Raw genomic sequence first — 13820 nt, 5'->3', positions numbered from 1 at the left:
CCCACTTTCTGGACAATGAAGTTGTCTGCAAGGCCAGTGAGGAATCTGTTTGACCTTTTGCTCTTGGCTGAGTTTGACATCCAAGAAATATCCGGGTAATTGAAGTCCCCCATTACTACTATCTCCCTTCCTTTTGCATGCTTGGCCATCTGTTCCAGGAAGGCATCATCTATGTCCTCCGTTTGCCCGGGGGATCTATAGTAAACTCCCACAATGAGGTCTCTGTTATTCTTCTCTCCCTTAATTTTGACCCAAATGCTCTCACTTTGGCTTTGAGGTTCTAAATCTTGGATCTCTTCACAGGTATACACATCCCTGACATATAACGCCACTCCTCTTCCTTTCTTGTCTGGTCTGTTTCTCTGAAATAGATTGTATCCCCCCATTATTACATTCCAATCGTGGGACTTATCCCACCAGGTTTCAGTGATGCCTATTATGTCATATTTAGTTTGCTGTACCAAGAGCTCAAGCTCATCTTGTTTATTTCCCATGCTTTGCGCATTAGTGTACAGACATTGAAGTCCATTAATCATTCCCCCGTGACTCTTATTTAAGGATTTTTTCCTCCCACCACTAGGTCTGCGTGCTGTTTGCTCCATTTGGTCTATGACATTTGGATGATCATCTTCATCAATTGATAGGCTCCTACCTTCAGGAGCACTGTCTCCCTCCCCCACATTAGTCAGTTTAAAGCCCTCCTGATGAGGTTTCTGAGATTTTTGGCAAAAACATTTCTCCCAACTGTTGTGAGGTGCAGCCCATCGCTTGCCAGAAGTCCATCTTCAAGAAACTGCAGTCCGTGATCTAAGAATCCAAACCGTTCCTGTTTACACCATCTGCGAAGCCAGCTGTTCACTTCCATTATTTCCCCCTCTCTCCCTGGGCCACGTCATTCAACTGGGAGGAGAGATGAGATGACAATTTGTGCATTTAGTTGCTTCAATTTCCTGCCGAGAGCCTCGTAGTCTCTTTTGCATTTAGTTGCTTCAATTTCCTGCCGAGAGCCTCGTAGTCTCTTTTGATCTTCTGGAGGCTATTGCTTGCAGTGTCATTGGTTCCCACATGAACCAAGAGGAAGGGGTATTTGTCAGTGGGTTTTATGATTCCTTGCAGTCGTTCAGTTACATCTTGGATCTTAGCCCCGGGGAGACAGCACACTTCCACTTCACGCTTCTACATATTCCTATGATGATTTAGAAGCACACAAGTTTGTGGATGAAAACAAAATGAAATTTTAAAATAACTGCTTGACAGGAATATGTCAGCTTGCAGAATATTCATGGCAATTGAGTCTACAGTGTAAGAAAAACACTGGGGCCTAATTTGAATAGTAGCATGTCTGTCCTCTGGTGGGCAAGGATTTTGCGCTGTGCTGTGGAATCAGCCCCTCCCTTTGGGGGTCCAGTTCAGTTCAGTCTGAGAGGCCAACTGTCCTTTTTGCCTCATGAGGAGCTTTTAGTTTCTCTCAGACAGCATGTAATTGTGTTACAGTTTTCTTTATTAAAGCTTTGTTTGACATACACATGAGCTGCTTACTTTGCCGAAAGAAAAGAAACTCTGCTGAAGAAGGGTGGGGGAGTGAGGGGATATTTCCACTCTGATGGGAGGACTAGTTTCATTCATTGCCCCCACCCTCCACTGTTAAGTTGTGGGTGAACATATCAGACGACACAGCGATTCTTCAAACAGCTCTTGTTTATTCACAGGCCAGAACAGAACTGAACTGAAGGGTTCAGCCAGCCTGCTTATATAGAGCTCCACTAGAACGCAACAGTAACCATTTTCTGTAACTATCCAATCACTGAACGTCACTTTTAATCCCTTATTTGCATATGTGGACCTGAGTGAAAACAATCTACAGTATCCCCCTGCTGGCCCAGGATGAGAACTTCAGTACATAACATCCACAACATAGAGAGGGGGGCGGTCGAAGAATCTTTAAGAAGGCTCAATGAATATGTCAATCATTAGCATTATCATATTTCCTAATTTCAGTTCAGCCACATACAAGAAGGAGGTATTGCCTTGGGGTAATCGTAAGGTTTTCAGAATTTTAGAGAAGTTTATTTAGAGAGATAAAAAGGGACAGGAACCCAGAGCAGACTGAGGAGACCTGAAGCTCCAGGGAGACGGAAGACTGCTGTGTGTCAGAGAGTGTAGAAGTGTAAGGCTGGAGGGGAGACAAAATGGCATGTGGTATCCTGAAGGGGAGCACGCCACACGCTAACGTTTTGTTTCAGGTTGCTGGGAACAATTTGAGAAACAGGATGCTTGTGTGTCCATTGCAAAAGGGGGGGGGTCCTGTTTCACCTCCTGAGGTGAAATGGGAAGGCGCCTGCCCCGCCTGCTGCCGAAGCCTTGCTGGAGAACTTTCTGGAAGCTGCTGCTGCTGCTCCTCTCCCCTCTGGCGGTGGAGGACCGGCTCCTCTCTCTCCCCGAGGAGAGCCACCCTGCCGGGGGATTGTGCTGCCCCAGATTGGGCCTCAGTCCCCCTCATGGGGACACCAGCCCTGATGGCAAACAGAAGGAAAATGGAGGGCAGAGGAAGAAAAGGACCCTTATACTTGGGTGTTGTCAGGCACTTTCAGCTGAGGAAAAACCTCTGGCTCTTGTGGTTGGGGTTTAATCTGAGCTGAGGTGCCAACAGAATTTCCTGGCGTATACTGCATGTAGATTGGACCTTCCATCCACCCACAATTTGTTTTTAGTCCACTTTTAATTTTTAATTTATAAAACTAGATATATACCAAATATGGGGGGATAGCACATCCAAATCGGATCATTTATCATGAAAACGCAATAAATACAACTAATAATAAATAATCCAAATTAACAAAGCAGCATTGCCACTTAACAAAGGCCAGCTAAAACAATTACACGACTAACAAACAACTAAACTTAATTATATTTTGTAACATAGCTCTGTAAAAAAGCCTTTAGGAAAAGGAAGTTTGAAAAACATGAGTTTTTAAAACCTGTTTAAAAATTCATAGTGTACAGGACGCGCACCTCTCCAATGGGAAAAAGTTCCATAATATTCTGTTCATGTCCATTTTAAAACTAAAGTGAGTCTTCTCTAACATGTAACATGACAATCTGTGCCAAAACTGGAAAGCAGAAAAGTGTGCAGGGCAGACAACTCAAGAAAGACACAGTGTGCATTGAATCATCATGGGATTAAGCATGTAAAAGAAAACATTTCATTTTAGAAATAGTTCTTAAGCTATGGGAGCTGCATTTTTTCATTATTTTTTTATTTAAGAAAGGCTGAGTAAAAGTTCAGAGAGATTGTACCAAACAGCCCTCTCGTTCCCTCCACCATCTGGAACGCAAGCAGAGAAATGCTATTATCCTTATAACCTACTTGTAAACTTACAAGACACGTTTTGTTTAGTACAATTTTATCCCGCCAATTTCCGAAGGAATCCAGGGCAGTGTCAATCCCACCATTGTCCTCGTCACAACAACCTTCAGAGGTGAGTTAGGCTTATTTTGGAAACCAAATGGGCACCCAAAAGATAGAAGGCCAGGGCCAGTCTAAAATATGTTGCTGGCTAAAATGAAGCCCAACTGAGACCAACACATCCTTGTTTCAAAAAGTCTTGCTGCCCCATTCATACAGCAATTCCTGCCTCCATCTCCTGCCCCCCCTTCCCGTGCCTCCTTACGTGGGTCACTTCACCCTACAGGGTGGCAGGGCTAACATGGTGTAGTTTCAGCCTCAGAGAACTACAGTTCCCAGCACCCTTAATAAACTACAGTTAAGAAGATTCTCTGGAGGAAGCCATCTGCTTTAAATGCATGTTGAATGTGCTTTAAAAGTATGGTGTGGATCTGCTGGATAGAGTAAGAAGTTTTTTAAAAAATAAATAAATATATAAATTCTATCGAGTGTCAGAATAAACACAAAAAGAAATAGAATTAAACCAGAACTGAAATACATCAGCTCTCTCCGCTGCCCCAGCCGGTATCCCTCTTCCCACACTTTCCCCAGAGAGCTTAATGTCATAGGAAGAAATGTTTTAAGCACAGTTGAGGTTTGAACTTGGGGACTTACAGTTCGAATCCCCGCGGCGGGGTGCGCTCCCGTCGTTCGGTCCCAGCGCCTGCCAACCTAGCAGTTCGAAAGCACCCCGGGTGCAAGTAGATAAATAGGTACCGCTTTCTAGCGGGAAGGTAAACGGCGTTTCCGTGTGCTGCTCTGGTGCCGGTTCGCCAGAGCAGCTTCGTCACGCTGGCCACGTGACCCGGAAGTGTCTTCGGACAGCTCTGGCTCCCGGCCTCTAGAGTGAGATAAGCGCACAACCCTAGAGTCGGACACGACTGGCCCGTACGGGCAGGGGTACCTTTACCTTTACCTTTAACATTTATTTATAATATAGAATACATTTTAACGCTACAATTCTATGATTCTATGTGCATTGTACATGATATCTGAAATATGACAAACTGTTCTAAACTTTATTCCTGTTGAATTCGGTTTAAAAACTCGAAGAAAAGCAAGAAATCAAAGTTTTTGCTGTGCCTTGAAGAAGATCCTTATAGCTTTGAGGTGCATTGTAAAGGAGTATCAGTTCATTCTTGGTCAGTCTGGCTCTTTTGCCATGTGAAAATCATGGACCTGAGCTTGGTGTGGCCTAGAATTTACTCAAATCTGGTGTGTGTGTGTGTGTGTGTGTGTGTGTGTGTGTGTGTGTGTGAGAGAGAGAGAGAGAGAGAGAGAGAGGGAGAGAGAGGGGGAGAGGGAGCGCAAACCAGCTGTGATCCTCAGATTAAAACCAACTGACCTTTTTTCTTGACCTTAATTTATAATTGGACAGCTGGTTATACTAATGACAGATTGTCTTTGTGCTGCTGATAGTCTATTTGAAGCTGTTGTTATAAAATATATTTGCCTATGCAAAGTCTCACGTTAAAGCAGTTAATGCTATCTGCTTAAAATTTCTGTCCATAGGAGTTGTACAGTGAGATCCAGAACACTTTTCTCAAAATACATGTACTATCTCTCTTTCTCTCAAATTGTTGGGAAAACACGATTCCTGTCTCCCTCCCCAAATGATTTTTTACAGTTGTTGTGTTGTGAGCCAAAAATGGCTTATCTTCTGAGTTTACACCAATAAAACCACAGTTGCATTTTGGACTGTTCCCAAATTGCCACCGTAGTTGTGGGCTAGTGCTCATAACTATCCACCCTCAAGGTGAAGGAAGAAAGGCCTTTCCAAGTAGACATAGGGAACCTGTAGCTCTCCAGATGTTCCACTACAACCCTCATTGCCCCAGCCATTGGCCATGCTTCCTCGGGCTGATGGGAGTGGGAATCCAACATCATCAGCAGGGCCACAGGTTTCCCATTCTTGTACTGACGTGTAGTGGAAGTGTTCTGAACACACTGCATTTTGAGGCCTAAACTACAGATTACCGGTACATTAAACACACAGTTTGTGGTGTGATTCCTTTACTTTTCAAATCTTTAAATAGCAGTTGTAAGTTACCTGGCCTCATTGGGCCCGCAGTGTGGGTGCTGAGCGCGATGGGAATTCTTTATCTCTACACCATGATTCTGTCAAACACTGCTGTACTGTGCTGTGAAAAAAGGACTAAAGGGCATGTAACAAACATCATAGCAAATAAATACAATATTTATGTTGGAATGGAAGCTTATCTCCCAATGAAAATAGAAGACTTTTCATTAGTTTTAGGTAAAGGTGTTGTCAATGTGTGTGTATTATATATACACTTTCTTAATTACAGTTCTGATCAGACCCGCCTGCAGCTCTTATTTAAAGTTGAATAATAGTAATTCCACAATACCAAACTATGAATTTAGTGCAATATGTATTTTAGCTATTTGTATTCAAGGCACTATAGAAGTACAAGCTACTTCCACCTCACTTAGAATGCGGGTTTGCTTTTTACCCAGTTAGCAACTTAAAATAAACCATCCCACCTGGAGAGGTTTAGCAGTATCAGAATATGACCATGAACTAATGGCTAAAACATGCTATTAGCATCTTTTTAAATCAAGACCAAGTTTGAGGCAGTATAAGCTTTCTTGATTTCTCACTAATTTTTTCCCCAAATGTACCACTTACTAATGCAAACACAACATTTTGAGTTGAATGGAATTCAAACTGCAAGCTTAAAAGGTGGTCATGTGTTAATGGGATAATCATATATTTGTTTCTATGCTTCCTTATCCTTGGTAGCAAACATATTTTATAGTTAGAGTTTCTGCCAAAGTAGACACCATTTTAATCATGGTAAGAATATCCTCAAAGCTCCACACTGGGATATGGGAAAAGTGTAAGTAACAATATTTGAAGTATGGGTTTGAAGTAAACTGTGGCTTTTTTGTCACTGAATGCAGATTCCTTTTTTTTTTCTTCCAACAGATTTCTATTGGTGCTGGTTTGTTTAATCTTTAGTGTTCTGTCCACTATTGAATACTATGCAGAATTTGCCACTGGGACTCTTTTTTGGATGGTAAGTGATTTAACTTAAAATATTCTGTGAAATATCTGTATGTATACCTGTTAGAAACTTGTTATGAAAAGCTGAACAATCCAAAATTATCAATCTCTATTTTACTTACTTACTTACTTACTACTTACTTACTAAGAGCACAGCCCTAACCATGTGCACACAAAAGGAAGTTCTATTGAATTAAATGAGTCTTACTCCCAGGCAAGAAGAGTAAGAACTGCAGCCTTAATTATATTTATATCCTATATCTTCTGTTTTAGAACACATCTTGTAAGAAATGGTCATAACACAATCCTGCACATGTTTACTCAGAAGGAAGTACCACAGTTTTCATTGTAGGTGTGTACAGGCAACTCCCCATTTATATGGGACTTACATTCTGAGGCACCGTGTGCATTGGTCAAGTTGCATATATTTGAAACACCATCAAAAAGTCTGCAAACACCCTCTAAACCTCTGTAAACCCTTGGAAAACCAGCATCACTTACCAGACAGGCAGGAAGGATGGTAATGGTAGCTCTCAGTCTTCCTCATCGCTGGAGGACGATGTGGAAAAACAAGGGGGGTAGACCTGTCCCTCAAAGTCCTTGGCTACAATTCAGATGCACTTGCTGCTGCTGCTGGTGTCCTGTGGAGGAACACGGTGATGGGCAACTTGTGCTTTTGCCTCTTCAGCTGGTCAAACATCTCCCTGTATGGCCACACACTGTCCACAATCGCACACTGGATCTTTAGGCTGTGTACCGTGCAGGAGTCATACTAGGAGATGATGCCCTTCATGTGCATGACCGTGCTGAAGAGTTCTGAAAAGCAGACCAATGCCCAGTCCAGGTGGGTTGCTCATCCTGCTCACCATCATAATCCTCTTCCCTGCTTTCTGAACTGGAACGTGATGTCACCAGCTCCGCCAGCTCTGCCAGACTCAAGGCCTGTTGCCCCTCAGTCAGTTTCCTTACTCGTGGCAATGTCTGAAAATCCTTTGAAATCATGAATGCACTCCTTCCACAGATTGCACTGGCGTACTTTGTTTCAGGCTTGATGGCATCTACTGCCTGCTTGACATAGGTGATGCAGACCACAGTGTTGTAGGACTTCCAGAATGCCACATGGTTGAAATCCAGACCAGCATCCATGTGCTGGTCCCGGGGGGGTTACCGTGCGGCATGGTCTAAATCCGGTCCTAGGTCGAGGGTAAGGAGGCTGTCCGTCAGGGGCGAAGCGAGGTACAAAGCGAAGAGTCGGGCATGATCAGGAACTTTAGAGAGCAGGTCAGGGTGCCAGCAGGAACAGGTTACCAACAATGTTGCTCCTGCAACTTGGGACTGGGCTGACTGGTCTTTATCTCCTCTGAGGCATAGGGCAGCCCCGGTCCACAGGTGACTCGCGTGGAGGTGAGCACTCCTCCTGAGAGAACTTAGTTCCCTCCGCCTCTCTGCCCTGAGTCTCTGCAGCTCAGGAGAGGCTGGAGGGTTACTGGACCCAGAGGCAACCTCACCTTCTCCTGATAGGGCTGGGAGAGGTGCACCTGCAGGCAATGGGTCCTCCGGAGCCAGAGCGGATTCAGCTGGTGTCTGCTCCTGAGGATCCGGCACAGGTGAGGGCCCTTCAGATTCAAGCCCCTTCACGGGGACTCCTGTGCAGGCTGGGACTCCTCAGGTTTAGCCTCTGAATCAGATTCCCAGGCCATCCCACCTGCTCTGGAAGATAGCCCTTCTCTTGCAGCAGCCTCTTCAGCTGCTCAAGTACACTTCAGCAGCCCCCAAGTTCATGGATGCAACTTCGCCAGTGGTGTGGATGTTCTTCAAGTTGAAGCAACCCTTCAAGTAGTTCAGCCAACTGGAGCTGGCTTGGAACTCCTTCTGTAGCTGCTCCCTCTCTGCACATACAGCTTGAGAGCCTTCTTGCACAAGGTGTTGCCATCAACAGGGACACACTGGTGGTTCATGTCCTCCAGCCACAGGTTCAGTGCCTTCTCCATCTTCACCAGAACCTTGTCCCACATGTTGCTGGTGACCCTGGTAATTGCAGGTCCACTTGCTGCCACTGCTGCCCGGATCTCCTCCTGTATCTTCATGGCATGGATGCTGTACTCATTCCTGCCATACTTGCGTGCCACAGCACACATGGTGATGCCTTCTTGCAAAGAGTCCAGCACTGCTAGTTTCTCTTCCAGCGTGGATACCACTTACTGCTTTAATGGGTTTGTCAGCACCCAAGGAAAATGACAGTGCCGTTGTCAGAGCTGAGGGCTTCTCTCTCTTCACCACAAACACCACAGGAGCCTCTCTATGGTTGTTGTTTTTTTTTAAATATGATATTTATTGAAAATTTTTGAAGTTACAAAGAAAAAGCAAAGCAGAAAAAAATTAGAAAAAACAAAGAAAAAACAAACCACATTCAAAAAACAAAAATACACCGCAGAAAAACAAAAATAAATCCATCATTTACAAATCCTCAAATCTCATTACCTTCTTTCTTTGACTTCCTCCTCCTCCCTTTTTTTTTGTATCCTGGTTATTAATTATGCAGCAAATCCTTTCCATATTTCATAATATTCTGTCATTATGTTACCTTAATCTATTTTCTTCTTATCTTATAGAAAACCTTAGAAACTTAAAACTTAAATCTTGTTTTTACCGACTTCTCACAACCATAATATTCTTGCCTAATTCTTTAAACATTTTTGCTAGAACCAAATAATTTCGTTCCAACATTTTTCTAACATTCATCAATTTTATAAAACAATCCTGATAATAAAAAGAGAAATAAAAACAATCCAATCTTCATCCAGCGTCCCTTCCTCCTGGTCCCGGGTTTTGTCAGTCCTTTTTATCCCATCGATCTAGCGCATTAACCTGGCAACCTTGTATCCGAGGCCCTTAAATCTCTTCCAAGTCCCTTCCGCAGCTCTTCTTCATATTCTCCTTTCACTCGTGGGAACTCCAGCTTGATGGTGTTTTTGACCCTTTTCAACAAATCAGCCCCTTTTCCATAGTCCAGACTCAATTCCATGTGGTATTTAAGAAGATGTTTCAGAATCCCTCCAAAATTGAGAGCCCCCACAGCTCCAAACATCTCACGGCCCATTGCCAGACTCGGAAAGTCCAAACATCCTTGCATAGGGGGGTCTATCCAAGCCCCCATTTCCAAACCAATCCAAACTTTATATTTCCAAATCTGGCTTTTTCCAAGTTCATTTGTCAAATCCAAACGCTCTTTTTCCTGCAAGGCCGCAGCTCCTTCCATCTCTGGCACCCAAGATTCAGCAACATCCTCTTCTCTCATCTGCTCTGTCAGGACACCCTCCTGATCTAATTCCTGGGTGGGCTCCACATAGTTTCCCACTGCCTGTTCAAAAATTCTGGCCGCATTAGTCATCAAATCCATCTTCTCACTTAACTGTTCCAGTAGGGCACTTGTTTTACAGAGAGCACACAGCAGAGCCTCTGGATACATTGTCCCACAAGGTCACAAGTCCTTTCCCACGATTGTAATCTGAGACAGCTGCAAGGTCCCTGGGATTAGTTACAGTTTCACAGTCTCCCTCTAGGGGGAGAACTTCTATTTGTTCTTGCAACAAAGTATCCTTTTTGAAATATTTTGTCAATATCTGTTCCTTTAAAATGCGAAAGGAAACAATGGAATCACTATGTTTCTCTTCCTTTAACTATCTGTCAAAAACGTTTGTCTCTGGTCAATGAGCTTCAAAACGTCAATTCTGACACCCCGCTCCAGGATCAGGACGGTGGAAAGTTACTTTGCTTTAAACTCACTTCTGCAGGTTTAAACAGTCCAAAAAAGATCCCCCTTCTTCTCCTGCTACCGAAGGGGGGTTCAACAGTTTTAAATGGTGAAAGCCAATCCTTTAGAAGTGATTTTCTGAGCTCTAGTTTACGTTGTCTTTGCTTTATTCTGTCTACAAAGAAACGGAAGGCTGACTTCCTGTTTAGACCTTCCCGTTTCAGTACCAAATTAAAGTAAATTTTTAAGTCCAATTCCTTTCTGCTCGCAAGTCCTTATTTAAAGTCCGATTGTTCAAAGTTAAGTACTCACGGGTGCTTATTTTAGAAGCCAAATTGTCCCAGGAAAAAGGCAGCGCTCTCCGGCAACAGCCTCTCTACGTTTTTTAGTCTTTATTTACAGTATTTACAACGGGTCATTAGCACATCTCTGCTGAGGCCTGCCTTTGGCCCAGTGATGACGTCTCCTGCCTTGCCTTTCAGCCCTCTTCTTTTCCATGCGGCGTAAACCTCTCCCTTGCTCTATGCTTATTCCAATCCTTCTCCCCCCCCCCGCACACCTCGTCCACTTCTTCCGCTCCCAGGCTCCCCCTCCCTCTGGGGGCCTTGAAACCCTGGTTCGTCCCTGACAGCCTTCTCCAAAAAAATCCTGACCAAATAAAAATCCCCCAAGCTCAAAAAATTCTCAGAAAAAATACCAAAACCTACAAAAATCTTCAAAAAACCTCCAGCAACCCTCAAATACCTTTACCAGGCATTCCTCCTCCCAAAACTGCCAAATTCCAACATAATCACTCCCTGAAAACCTCCTTCCTCAAACTCCAGCTCTCCACAGGCCTCAAGGGTTTTTGCAAGGGATCTTGGAATTTTACTTGTAAAGACTCGTGGGATTGTTAGGCACTGTTTTTGCACTTTTCTTGCCTGTATATTTTACAGCCAATTACCTGCTGGAAGTAAGCCATATTGAAATCAGAGAGACTTACTCCTGCATAGACATGTATAATTCTGCACTGTAAGGCTGCAGTCCTTTTAGGATTAAGACACTTTGAACTCAATAATTTCTGGATAAACAACAGTAGGATGTGGTTTCATGGTTTATTCATGGAAAATAGCTGGCTTTTGACTTGTATGTTTCTAATAGAGCAGGAATGGCCAGCTGTTGGTCCATGTGTCAGAACCAACCCTTTTAATCAAGGTATAGTAAGTGATATGATCATAGAATTGTAGAGTTGGAAGGGACCCATAGGGTCATCTATTCCAAACCTCTACAGTACAGGAATTAAACTAAACCACATCTAACTGATCTTTCTCTCAGTTTCAGGAAAAGGAAACATGATTACAAATGCTAAGTGCATATATGTATTACAGTTCTTTTTTATATATTTATAATATAATATAATATATGTACTGGATGTATGTACTTTGCTAAATTTGGGCATTTTCATTGGGTGGGTGAGGCCCCCTGGACCAGTGTCAGCAAAAGAGAGTAGCTTCTCAGAATACAGAAAACTATTAGTTCCTTTAATGCTATTTAAACTGAATTAAAAGAGACTAATGCAGCATTTTCAAAAACTAGGGGCAGCCTGAGGCCACATCTAAGACACAGTACAGGTGTGTCACTTCGTTCAATTGGCAATATCCTGTCTGGCCATGAAAGTTTAAGGGAAAGTTGACCCTTTCAGATAACTAAATTCTGTGGGTTTCAGCTTGAAGATATCACAAGCTTCTGTTTCTTGAAGCATTTCTTTACTGGCGTCACCAAATGTTCTAAAGCCTGAGCATGTCATGTCTTCTGACACTGAACACTTAGCAGATAAATGAATATTTAAGGGAGGCATACATTGCCATATGCCCATCTTTTCCTCTTGCTTTTGCTGTAGTAGTAATAATGGCAGCCATTTCTAGGAGATGGGCCACATGATAGAGCATATGTTTTGCTTCCAAACACCCCCGATTGATCCCTGGTATTTCCAAGTGGGGCTGGGAGAGTCTGGTCTGACCTAGGACAGCTGCTGCCACCAGTCAATGTAAACAATACCAGTCTAGCAGGGCCAGGGATCCAAGGAGTATAAAGCAGCTTATACCAGCTTATATGCCAGTTGTGCCAAGGAAACTTTTGCTTTCAGTAAAATATCTGCACAGGAGCTGCAAGTTAGTGCAACTACTTGTCTGCTTGTAATACAGACTGTTCATTGGTTTAATTCATACTGAAATGGGAATGCCTGTGTGTATTGGTGAAAGGGTTTAACATTGGAAAATTCCACTGCTGTATTCTAAGGGACTCTGAGCTTTAACTGAATTCATAATTAACTATTGTTGTTTTCTGCTAGCTAACGTGTGAGTGTTTATCCTTAGAATTTATGAAAAGAAATTAATTGAAAATTTGCTATATGGGAAGGGTGGTGTCTGGAGTTCTTTGTTCCCAGGCTCTGTGAAAATAAGGGTGTAAATGAAGCTCTTCAAGAGCACACAGCCTCTAGGCTGGAATACAGGATGTGGGGAGAAACAGACCTTTTGTAAGATGCGGAGCCTATGCCGTGGACGGGCATATGCCTTATGGAATTGTTTGAATGTATCATATGATGTTTATTTTCTGTTTTGAAGAAAGTTCTGCAAGTAAAATTTTGAACAATCTAACCTCTCTCTCTCTCTCTCTCCCTCTCTCTCTCTCTGCGATCACTCATGACCAAGTTAGATTGTCTTCCATGAACGCAGTCTTTGTGGTGTGTCCTTAAAGTGGAGGCCAATTCTGAATCCACACCTCCTTCCACAGTGGGGACATTGGTTTCTGGGCGGGAGTTGATCATGATGAGGATTTGCCAAATGTGCCTTCCTCTTAGCTGGTTTCTCCCTTTTGTCCTGAATTCATATTTCTTCAAAATCCATGACGCCTTTAGTAGAGGCTATTTTCCAATTGGAGCGCTCACAGGCCAATGTTTCCCAATTATTGGTGTTTATACTACATTTTTTAAGATTTGCCTTGACAGCATCTTTAAACCTCTTTTGTTGTCCACCAGTATTTCACTTTCCATTCTTAAGCTGGGAATAGAGTAGTTGCTTTGTTGTCCAGGCATCTGCTTGCTTGGATAGCCATTTCCCCTTCTGCAGCTAGCAACTGATTTCCCCCCGTCCTACGAGACTGTGTTGGGGAAGAACTGGTTTGACCAGTTGATATAAGTAGGAATAGAGAAGGCTACCTTATACTGAATCAGATGATTGGTACATCTAGCAATTGTTTACACTCATTGGCAAAGGCTGGCAAGGGCTTCACATCCAGTCTATCCCAGCCCCATCTGGACATGCTAGGGACTGAATGCCGGACCTTCTATTGTCTGGAGCTGTTGAGAGGGAATGTGAAGTGTATAGACTGGGAACTGGGCTGAACAAAAATAGATGTTGGATACTTGTTTTAGCTTAGGATCCGGTTTTATGCTTTCTTTCTTTATGAATTGGTGGCAGTGGGCTTCTATGAGGTCAAAAGACAAGACAGAAATCTAGTAATTTAAACAATACAATTGCTGGATAGAAGTCTAAATATCGCTTGTCAAAAAATAGGCATATTTATATTAAGTCTCAGCTTCCAAAACATTCCCC

The 13820-nt window shown here is 43.2% G+C and overlaps 1 protein-coding gene across 6 annotated transcripts in view; it reads left to right on the top strand.

The window, feature by feature from the left end:
- LOC308585396 (potassium voltage-gated channel subfamily KQT member 1-like) overlaps window positions 1-13820 on the top strand; it is a 395874-nt gene that overhangs the window by 39676 nt on the left and 342378 nt on the right. For all 6 annotated transcript variants that reach the window (XM_081191024.1, XM_081191022.1, XM_081191023.1 and 3 more), the window contains one exon: window positions 6396-6486. In XM_081191024.1, coding sequence (XP_081047150.1) covers window positions 6396-6486 — 91 coding nt within the window. The remainder of the gene's footprint in view (window positions 1-6395; window positions 6487-13820) is intronic.

Source organism: Podarcis bocagei (genome assembly GCF_964188305.1).
Source record: "Podarcis bocagei genome assembly, chromosome: 4".
Taxonomy (NCBI): domain Eukaryota; kingdom Metazoa; phylum Chordata; class Lepidosauria; order Squamata; family Lacertidae; genus Podarcis; species Podarcis bocagei.
The sequence above is the reverse complement of the archived record's forward strand: the minus strand, read 5'-3'. Positions and strand labels throughout refer to the sequence as shown.